Here is a 12398-nt window from a genome sequence, read left to right as displayed (position 1 = left end):
TTCCGAGGGCAATAATTTTTCAAGTAGTGATTTAATTTTTTCATTTAATCTTATATATTAAGTACGTGCGAATTATTCGTACAGACAGATGGTATATATATATTGTATATATAAAATACGTAAATAAAGGAAAACCACAAAATGTTTGATTGTATATAGATATACCGGTATATACCCATACATACAAAACAGGACGCCAGAAAGAGAGGAAAATAGTTTGGGAAACGATAGTATAGATCATTTGTAAGCAAAAACTTTATATGAATATAGGTATTATTCTCAGTAGTTTCGGAGCTGTATGAACGTTTCTTACCTATGCCAATAATAATGAATGATACCTATGTTACGTTCGTAATAAATGCTCGAAAATAGAATCCTGATTGTCAATATATTTTACAATCCAGTCAGTCGAACTTTACATTGCTTTGGCTTACATCCTTATCACTATCAGCATGTTCCCAGGAGATTCTGCTATAAGGCTCGAATTTTGTCTGAGTTACGCTGCGGTGATGACCGCAGCGTAACTCAGGAGGAACTACATATGATGTTCGGACACCGAGTTGTGAAGTGCATTGAAGTTCAGGGTTCACGTTTTGAACATTTGCTTTGAAAACAACACGAGCTATTCATTATTATTATTATTGTATGTGAGCTATTTTCAAACAGATATATCTCCGAAACTACTGAGAATAATGAGAACTACTGAATGTAAAACCTGTGTAAACTGGAATTGCACGGTACCAAATATTTTTCCCAGTTTGGCAAGTTTCCGTTTTGAACGGGTTTTTAACATAGAAAATCGTCCCGTTCCGGAGAATTTTTTTTCCCGGTTTCAGCAGGTTTCCTTTTTATTTGGGCTCCATTTTGGATAGGTTTTACTGTAGGAAACTGTTCTATTCTGTTCGAAACTACAATACTGTGTCTGAATGTCAATATTTTCATGATACGCGCGAATTCACAGGTGATGAGAGATTCTTGAAAGTTTACATTATTGAAATTCAAATAGAGCACAAACATTTAAAAAAATTTAAAGGTTTTTGTGTTTAAAATACAGGAAAATTTTAAGAACTAACATTTCTGGGAAATGCTTCCAATGTCGGTCATTGACCTTTATTTTTCTCGGAGATTGCGTAAAATGTGCGTAATACCAGAAATTTGTAAGTTTTTTACATGCTTATCCTTAAGTATCCTGAAGCCGATTGGATTGATCTTTTTAGAAATTAGGAAATCGACTGCTGGATTTGTTCTGTGAAAATTGCAAACGTTCTAAGTGAAAAAAACTGAATGAAAAAGGAATCTGTAGCAGTCATTCCGAGAAAAATAAAGTCTTCAATTATTTTTTTTTTCTCGCGCAGATAAATTTCTCAATACGTTTATCCGAATTTTCATATGTTATCGTCAGAAAGTCACACCTTAAAAAATTTATTTATGACATTTCTTGATATTATTAGTAATATTCTATATTTTACTACAGTGAAACCTGAGTAAACCGGATTCGTATGGTACCAAATATTTTTCCATTTAGGCATGTTTTCGTTTTATTAAGGTTCCGTTTTGGACAGGTTTTACTGTATTAGAATTGATTAAAGACTAAAGTAATACAAAAGAAATCGAAATATACTGTATATCCAATGGATGTAGAATTCTGGAAGAAGCTATGTACCTTGATTTTTATTTCTCAAAATTTTTGGCTGTCATTCTTGTTTTCAAGAAAGCAAACGTAACGTACAGTGAATACAAACACTACTTGTTTTCACCGTAGGAAAATTTAATGACATAATAGAAACTTTTTTCATTACGTTTACATAGTTTAAAATTACGTGATTGAATATGATATTATTTTACGATAAGATATTTATTAATGTCGTCATTTACACTATTGTTACATCATGTTCTATTGTGTAAACGTAGTGTTTTAGCATAATATAAACACAATAGCGTACGATGTTTATTGCATTGCCAATGAAAATCTTTCTTGTTTTAAATTGTAAAAGTTATTGTCATTGCTTATTTTTGAAATTTTTTAAATTGAAATTATAATCTAGCTGCCGGTTTTTATTTTATTTTTCCTGCTGTTGTATTTAACAGGGGAAAGTATGGCGATCGGTCAAAAAATTACCTTGCAATATTTTAAATTTTACGGACTCGTGGTACCTTGAAATGCCGATAAATACAAAAAAAAAAAAAAAAAAAAAACATTGTGGGCTTTTTCCGTTTGTATGGATGTTTGTGTGTAGAGGGAACGATTTTCTTCACCCGCTTTGAAGCTAAATAACTCGTAAATAACTGTGTATTTCGTCGAAAATTTCAGAAATTTTGCGAGGAGGTTTGTTATATTAGGGGAATTGATGCTATTAGATATTGGTGGTTAAAGGTCGAGGTAGTGAGGAGATAGAGGGGGGGTTACGTGTCGTATCTCTAGTGGGGTCGGACAATTTAAAATTTTTTATAAAACTCATCTCTACCCTCAAAATTAAACTTTTGCCATTTTATAATAGTTAAAAATATTAAAAAGTTATTTAATAAAATATGATATGATAACAGAAGACGCCACCAAAATTTTAAATGCTGCCGGAAAAGTTGAGCAGCTCATTGCTGGTTTATTTAATATATTTTTCCGGTTGGAATGCTTTTTTTTAAAGCAGAACTAAGTAGATTGTATTGACTTAAACATTAATTTTGGTGCTTTTTTTTTAAACTACATGTAGATACTGAACGAAAAGTTAAATAGGGGCCAGTTTTCCATAGAAAGTCCTCTGGTCAGATCGCTCACGTGTCGTGTTGCTGTATTGTAATAAGGCTTATTATAATGAATTATGAATTATTATTATTATTAATCTCCTTCCAGTTTCTTCTGCACAAATACATTGTCATGTCATTTTCAGTGCAGTGAAAGCCAACTTCTAATCATATCATCTTAAGCTATGGCATAACTGAGCCTCGGGCACGTTGCCTGGTAAAGCTACTTTAATACAGCCGGACAAGCCAATGACATAGTTCGTTTCAAATGAAACAGGCTTTATCATTGGCTTGCTTATCCGGCTGTGTTAAAGCTACTTTCATAGGCAACGCGCCAATTGTTGAAGACATTTCTTTTATAACATTGTTAAGCATAACGCTGATTCATCATTAAATTGTTGTGACCTCTAAAAATTCTGCCCTCACGTGTATTAAACTATTAATAGCTTTATAATTACTTTTAGTTTGGAGCGGTGCCAATAAGTTATTTCTCACGTAAAACTTAGATTATAAATGCATTTCGTTATTGATTCATTATAGAAATTTTATTTTTTTAAAATAGATTTTAATATAATGAAGTAAATGTTTTTTATACATTAAATTTTCACGTGTCTCTTATTCCCGAATTATGTCAGTTGAATCTTAAAGATTCCTTAGTTTTTTTTTATCATTACTATTGAATATAAACTATGACAGAAATAGTTTTATCATTATTGTTTAATGTTGTATATGAGGGGGATTTGCAAAAGTAGGTATACACTTACTGTTATGGATAAAACATAGAAGAAAAAAACATTTTCATGTATACATTAAATCACAAATAACAATAGGACAAAATAATAAAAGATAAAAGTAATAATAATGAACATCAAACATCTGTGTTTCTCAACTGTATACCTACTTTTGTACTCCCCTGTACACTGTATGAATATTGATTTCGTTCTTGTCTTACAAATATGCTTAAAAATGTGGCTTTGTACAACTCATATCAAAGAATTTAAATAAGCAAGATGGAATAAATAATTTTATTTTAGTGAATTAATAATAATGAAACTAAAATTAATTATTAATTATCATAATTAATAATTAAGTTTAGTTTTTCTTGTTCATTTATCAAAAACGGAAATGAGACAAATTAAATTTGGTTTTTATTTTACTTTTTTTATGTTTTGTTTTAGCCTGTCTGATTTGTTTTTAATATTCTTGAGATTTTTACATCTTACAACATAAAAATTTTATATAATTTAAAATTTAAAAAATTAATATACATTATTTAAAATGTGGAGAAATAAAGGACAGAGAATTCTGTGATAAAATGATGTAATTGATGAGTAGAATTTATTGTAATATATGTTAATACTGTAAATATTTTAATGTAAATTATTTTTCAATAAGAAGTGCATAGTTATTTATTTTTTATAGTTAATTAAGTATAATTATTATATTAGCATTACATTTCTATAATTATTAAGTATCCTTTATTATATGCATGGTTAAAGATTTGTAAAATTATGAAGCATAATTTTACAAACCTTTAAAAGTTAACTCTGTGTGAGTAAGTTAAATTTATATGTATATAAAAAATCTGTATAAATTGCATTAGTATAAGACTTGTTTTAATAATGAATAATTTAATAATTCCAAATAAGATTTTATATATGTAATGTAAAGTTTCATATAAAATCTCAAGAGTATAAAATTAAGGTTACAGATTTAAATAGAATAAGTTCAATATAATACATAATTGTAACAAACAAAAGTTACTTTGAATGTAAGGTACATATATAAATTTTTTTGTCAATTTAATAAAACAAACTATTGATACTTTACTGTTGATTTTAGATATAAAATATGTTATCAAACTATATTCAACAAAGTCCTTCATGTTGCAATACACTATCATATCATTAAGCAATAGTAATTTTTACAAATTTTTTTATAAGAAAATTATTCTTAAATACATATAGATATCAATGTATAAATAAAAACATTTCATTGCTTTGAATGGAACATACTAGCAAATTGTTAAGCATAAATAGTTTTCATTATGTAGTTTGATGTTAAGAAAACACCCTTGTTGGCATCCTTAATTGGCATGAAACAATTCAGCTGGGCTATAAAGTGTAATTAAATAATGTGAGTCTTTTATTTTATTGGTTCAAGTATAAAATCAATAAAAGAAGACTAATATTAGTGAATAGTACTTTTTCAAAGGTGTTTAGAATGCACTTTTATGTATTTAGTTAGTACTTCAAAAAAAATGCAATATTTAAAATTAGATTATGTGAATTTTATTACATGTTTATTACCTTGTAAATGAAAATTATAAATTAATTTATGTAATGATTTATTTATTAATGACTAATGATTGAACATAATATAAAAATATAGTGATGTTTGTGAAGATAAACTTATTTATAAATTCGTAAACGCAAAAACACATTAACAGATCATTTTCTTCATTCAATCATTCATTTAAAGTTTAATAATTTCAGTAAGCTTGCATGACAACTGATAATTATCAAAAAATATGATATATTTAAAAATCATTTAAGGAATTTGATTATTTTATCTTTTAAAAATGAAAAATATAAACAATGGTTTATTCAGTGTGAAGGGAATGATCAAATTAAGTCACTGAAATACTCTAAATATATATTTATCAACAAATCAGAATTCAATCAAATATGTAATTGAACTTTAAGTCAGAGTTCGGATGATGATTTTAATATTTTTTATGTAGGATCAATTTGATGTATTATATCAATGCATGATATTAGACACAAACAATTCACATAAAGTTATGAAATTTGGAATTTACATTGTAATGTGTAAGGAAAAGAATTCTTTATTTCTGAACAGAAAGTTTTAAAATTTTTATATTAAAATTTATTTCTTTCTGTCCTAAAGAAGATTGTTTAAGATGACTGAAAACATTTGAGAATAAAAATTGTACTGAATTTTAAAGGTCTTAGTACAGGTATCCCTTGTTTTATGCGAGATTTGATTAACACGCGAAATTAATTGTGGAAATTCCATTTTATATGTGGCAGAAATTTGAATTAACGCAGCTTTAGCAGCTGTCTTTATTTAACATATATATGTTTTTCTTGGCAAATAAGGTGGTGTTGGTAAATTTGCTATTTTCATTTATTAATTAAAAATAACATTTATTATTAACTGAAAATTTGTTCTAGCGGATGATCATTGTTTAGGTACTACTATATTTGATTAATGCAATTTTGATATATGCAATTTCATTGAGGGATAAATTAACTTCATTAATCAAAGGATATTTGTATTTGTGAATTTTCATAAATGGAAGGATTACTGTGTGTTTTTAACAAGTACAGATATCCTTCGTATAACATGGTTAAAAAATTAGGGATATCTCCATACAACATGATTTTCAGTTTTGCTCTAACATGATTTTAGAAATCCTCCATACAAAATTTCACAATTTTTAAGTGTAAACTTCATTATTCAATATTTTTTTTATTCAAGTAAGCAAAGGAGTTGTGTCAAATTTGCCCAAGGATTTTAGAATATTGAAATTTTCAATTTGTTTTGTTCCTTTTGTCAGGTTTACTTTAATGAAAACTGATAGTACATAGGCTGTTTATTTTCAACATCCAATAGTCCATAAAAAAAAGACAAGTGTAAATAACAAAATGAATTTATTACCAAAAGTTAGGTACAAACATGGCTACTTTTTGACATAATCACCGTGAAGATTGAGGCATTTGTCATATCTGTGGAGGAGCTTTACCATCCTCCTCTTCATAGGATGTTTCTGCCAGTGAATTGAGATGGCCTTAATGTCATTGTTTTGAAGATCATCATTAATCTCAAACCTCTGCCCTCCTAGCCATTTTTTTCTGTTCAGGAAAGAGGTGGAAGTTACTTGGCGCTAAATCAGGGCTATACGCTGGGTGTTTAAAGGTGGTGATGACTTCTACCCAGCTTGGAACTTTTTAGTGTGTGAAGACATCCACCTCTTTCCTGAACTGAAAACATAGCTAGGAGGGAAGAGGTTTGAGACTAATGATGATCTTCAAAACAATGACGTTAAGGCCATTTCAATTCACTGGCGGAAACATTCTGTGAAGAGGGGATGGTAAAGCTCCTCCACAGATATGACAAATGCCTCAATCTTCACGGTGATAATGTCAAAAAGTAACCTGTTTGTACCTAGCTTTTGGTAATAAATTCATTTTGTTATTTACATTGTCTTTGTTTTATGGACCATCGAAGGTTGAAAAATAAACCGTCCTCATACAATATTTTTCTTCCTTCTCCTGGTTTTCCTATTGACTAGGTATTGTTGCTTTCAGATTTTAGCTTTTAAGACTGTCACTGTGTTTTGTTTTTATAGATTAATCTTTGCATTTAGTAAAATTTATTTAAACATTTTTAGGTAAGTGTTGTTAAAGTTTTTTTAACTGTAGGTAAGTTCATAATTCATAAAACAGGTAATTCATAAAAATGACAAACGAAATACAGCAATATCTCGGAACAAAGTGTTCCCAACTGGAACAATTCGGTATTTGAGCACAAATTCTGGAAAAAATCACTCAGTACTCAAATGAACAAATACAACCTGCTAGAACAAATTATTGATTGCTTTAATAAACATATTTCCCCTGGTAACAAAAAAGAATTGTATACTTCTGTTAACTTCTGGAACCTAACCCTATGTTTTGCATTAGTCATTTGTTTCATATAGCATGGCACTTTTTCATAATGTAACTATCATGTTATATGAGGGATACCTGTATTTATTTGTATTATTGAAACTACAGTCATGCCAGGAAATCTTTTGTAATTTCTCATTGTTTAAAAACCAATAAAATTAAAAATTATTTTGATAAATATCTGAAAATAATTTGTATTGTTAGATAATACACATACAACATACATTATATCTTTATATATTGCAAAAAAAATATTAATATGAAATCATTTAAATGTAGTGTTTTATTATTAATTTATGCAATAAATTTATTGTAATATTTAATAACTGAAAGAAAATATTTTGATTGCTTTTATATTTTAATAAACTGTGATTACATATGAATTTATATAAATTAACTTTTTAAGTAAATGGATTATTATTCGGAATAATTTTTTATTAATTACTATTAATTACACAATGCTAATAAACTTTATTATATTTTCAGATGTAAAGTCACTTTATTCAGAAAGTTGAGAAAAATTGCTAGAACATAAAAAAATGCAACAAAAGTACTATAAGTTGGCAATTTTTAATTTAATCACGACAATGAAAATTAAGAGATCATATTAAATGTAGGATGTCAACAGGGAATTTCCAGCAAAACAACCATTCACTTCCAACCCCTTCTTCTACTCCATCAAAATCTAACACTCCTACTTCAACCAGTAACACATTAAGTACACAAATAGAAGGGCAAGGATTGAGAAAAGACATCAGAAGTTCGCCATCTCTAACATCTGGACAATCCTATGTTATGTTACCACCACATAGTCAGGCACAACAGGGAAATCTACCTCAAAATATTATAAGTGGTGCTGATTATTTTCAAATACCATATGGTAAGTATTTTAATTTTAAAATAAAATTGTCTTAAAAAGCTGTATATATTTTATTTATAAATCGGTGTCATATTGAAAAAGGATAGAGAAAATTACTGTACATAAACAAGAGATGCGGATACAATTTTCCTTCTCAAATCATAAATAATAATTTTCCTTTTTTATAAATAAGGCATTTTCCTTTCATAAATCAAAGGACTGTGTATATCTCATGTTTAAAAAAAATTATTTTTACACATTTTCCTTCTATTTTAAATTTATATTGAAGACATACAAACAAATGTCACAAGATTACTTGAAATTCTGTATCTTGAAATGATGTGGAACATATGTAGAAGAGTGCAATTAATTTTCTTTCTCCTTCACATTATGCTTTTGAATTTAGGATTTTAGGAAGTTGATTTTTTCTTCTACATTGTGTACTGCTATCTTCAGTCCTTCATTTTTTTTGTTTTGAAATTATTTCAAACTGGTACTATTTCATCTTGAAATGTGCAATTAGATATTTATAACAGCCAATTATCTCATATAAATTCCACATTTATGTGTAAAATAAGATATGGAATTGGTATAGTGTAAATAACTTAACGGTTATGTAGTAATTTTAGAATGATTCTCTATGCAATGTACTGTATATTTGCATAGAGCATCATTTTAAATTGTTACATGTTAAACATGTTAAATTGTATATAAAATACATCTTGTTTGATATGTATTTATAATAATATATATATTATTGAAACATGTGATGAAAGTCTTTGATAATTACATTAAATTTAGAGGAAAGTATCTGCTTTATATTTAGAATTCTACAGTTTTATACATTTATTTAAAAAAAAGGAATTTTTCAAAATATTCAAATAAAAATAATGTTTCAGGATTTTTATTGCAATTTGGATAAGATTTTTAAAGTAAAGGTAAACAAATGCACTGTAACTCTGACATAAATAATCAAAGTAGGCTGTATTCTTGATATTAATGGAAATAATGTTAATCAGAAGATGGATTATAATTATTTTGATAATTTTTTAAAAATTATAATACTTTTATTTAATATCATTTTTGTTATTCCTTTTAACAGGCTTATTTGTTTTAAATCTTGAATTGTAAACTATATCTAGATGTCTGGTTTGCAGCCATATCAAAGCTACAAAACAATTAAATCCAAAATTTTATTTTGAGTTAAAGAATTCTCTTCAAAGATTTATAAGAAGCTAATGAACAATGCTATTCTAATGAAATTTCTATAAAATTAACTTTATAAAGTGAGTTTTCAAAATCAAATCAAGTTTGCTTAATGAAGCTTCTAAGTCCTTTAAGAACAATAAGCTTTTTAAGAAAAGAAATTAACGAAATAAATTAGAAGAATTGCTGTAAAGACATTTTCATGACCATAAATAAGAAGCTGTTCAAGAAGACTTTCAGACAGATTTGAAACTAAGAGTAAAATTTCTCATTCTGAAATCCTATAGATTCAGATTTAGTTCATTAGCTCTTTATAAAATTATTAATTGGATTTGATATAAATTATTCTAATGTTGGAAGATATGTATATATATATATTTTTACTTTCAGTTTATGTTTTTATTTTATAATTGAAGAAACAAATGAGAATTAAATTTACAATTTCTTAAAATATTAATTTTGAAACTTATAGTGTCAAACATTTATCTTTGAGATTTCAATGGTTTTGTATGGAAAATTATTTTAATTGATAATGATGAATTTTTTATAGAATGACTCCATTTTGCAAAATAATATCCAAGTACATTTATATTTATACTAGAATTTAAAACACTTATTGACAATTAGGTATTCATGAGGAATATCTTCAGTATAACAAATTTTATTTAATACAAATGTTACATTGACTTATATTTTTGATATACTTATTACATTATTATTTATTAGATTATATTTGTAAATTAGTTTATTAATAAGCTTTTAAAATTATTTATAGGTTCCAGGCATCAAAATTTATACTTGTTTTCAGGAGATGGAAACACTGTTACTTCTCAATCATTGGAAGGAAAAGAAAGTGAAAAAGTGGGAACAAATATACCATCAAGAGTCATCAATAACAATCCAGCAAGAGTTAGTCCCAAATCTTTTGCCTCATTACAAATAAATGATTCTAAAAATGATAAAATGATATCTGGATATGACAGACAGATAGATGGGCTTTCACCATTATCAGTTATAGCAGTATCTAATTACTCTGATGTTTGTCATTCGAGTCCTAGTTTAACTTCTAGTGGATTAACACAGTCTCAACAAGCTTTAAGATATCAAGCTGGGAATGATGCCATGCTCAGTGCAATTAACTATACTGAGAGTGATATGTTGCAAGAAGGTGGCTTTGATGTTCCAGTTACTTCCACATTTGGAAATCTGGATGGCCTTCTGAATTCAATTAGTGGAGGAGTGAATGCATCGAGCATGCGTCTCCCTGACTTACTAGATGGTGATGGATCACAAGAACCTTACATGGATACTGCTCAAGATTTGCAACTTTCTCCTGAATCATTTACAACTGGGGCAGAAGGTTTTTCTGTAGAGAATTCTTCACTAAATAGAATTACAGAATCTGGAGCTGTTGATTGTACAGGTAAGTCTTTTATATATTCATTTGTATTAACTCTTGTAGAATATTTCAGAAAGATATATCTTTTAACACACACTATACTTTTCACATTTCAATGGTAGTAATAGCATTTATGTACAGTATAACTTATTATCTGATATTAGATAATATGAAGTCCCTTTTATTATTTAGTTTTCAGTACTATGAGCAAAAATAAGGGTTTGAATGCTGTTCAGTTAATATGTAATATGAAACACATTTTGGTTCCCGGAATATGGGAGTCATGCTATTAAGGTTGGTTAATATGAAGGTAATATATACCAAAACTTTTAGGGGTAAATGTGTCGTTAGGTAAACCAGATGGTGGCACTTCCATCTGGTACACATTAGGTAAATGTGACGGACGAATCGATGGAGGTGTTCAATCAAATTTTTTCGATTGTTTCCCCTCCACCATTTTATCAAAAGATCTGTTGAAAACCATAAAAATTATTTCCCACGAACTTGCTTCCTCATTGAAGATGATCCATCTAGTTAGGTGTATGTCACCAGGAACTTTTAGAAGTAATTCACATATTGGACACCTGACCCTTAACAACGAGATTCTGACCTCATGGAAAAAACCCAAGTGGAAAAATAATACGAGGAAACGGTGACAAATCCAGGCAGTCGTCGTTTGGTTAGCCACCGCAAGCCCCCACCCTGAAAAAACTTCCCGCAACCTTCTGATCTACGTCCAAGCATTACCCCACCTAGAAGACCGAGAATTAATACCGTGGAAATATTACCATGTGGATTGTTTTATACTGTGGACTGTTTTATTCTGTGGATTGTGTGCCTCTGTGGAATATATTGTCTAGGATCGTGGATACCCGGCTGCTTTCTCTAAGGAACTCTAACATCTCCTTAATCAAGGTATTTATCAACTCGCGGATCGTTTGTAAACTCTCTCTCTCCATATATCTAGGAATACGTTATTGTTAGCTATGCATTATGCTGTAATTTTTTATAAATTTTTATTAAATTTATTCTTGTTACTTAGCGAGTATCCTGAGTGACTTACTTTCTTGATTCTCCTACCTCCACCTCCACAACGGATGTATCCGCTCACCCGCGACCGCTTGCGTGACGTAAGAACCCTCCATTGAAATTTCCTAGTCCTGACAGACTCGGCGGTGTCACATTCTGACGAGGGGTCAAAGAGACTCTGACCTTCCGGTCACACTGGTGTCAGAGCGGGATCACTTTTTCATCAGAAATTTGAAATAAAATGGAGACAAGAGGTGAAGTCCGGGCGCGAGGAGAAACGGCAGGAAGTACGGCAGCAAGCGGATTAGGAGGCATAATTCCATTAATACCTTCCTTTGTGGGAGAAATAGAAGGGGCTTAAGGTTGCTGATTTCTTTGAGTCCTTAGATGAGATCACAAAACTAACGGGTTGGACTAAAGCCCAGTGTCTGGGAATCGCAAAACTAAAGGTAACAGGGATAGCCTGAGATTT

At 29.0% G+C, this 12398-nt stretch overlaps 1 protein-coding gene across 1 annotated transcript in view; it reads left to right on the top strand.

Moving 5' to 3' along the window:
- Positions 1–12398, top strand: part of LOC136978849 (zinc finger protein 541) — an 81771-nt gene that overhangs the window by 38181 nt on the left and 31192 nt on the right. The window contains exons 2-3 of the mRNA XM_067274670.1: positions 7920–8313; positions 10274–10921. Coding sequence (XP_067130771.1) covers positions 8052–8313; positions 10274–10921 — 910 coding nt within the window. The 5' untranslated portion in view covers positions 7920–8051. The remainder of the gene's footprint in view (positions 1–7919; positions 8314–10273; positions 10922–12398) is intronic.

This window comes from Centruroides vittatus, unplaced genomic scaffold (assembly GCF_030686945.1).
Source record: "Centruroides vittatus isolate TY-2023 unplaced genomic scaffold, ASM3068694v2 contig_559, whole genome shotgun sequence".
NCBI lineage: Eukaryota > Metazoa > Arthropoda > Arachnida > Scorpiones > Buthidae > Centruroides > Centruroides vittatus.
This window is presented reverse-complemented; position numbering and strand designations above follow the sequence as displayed.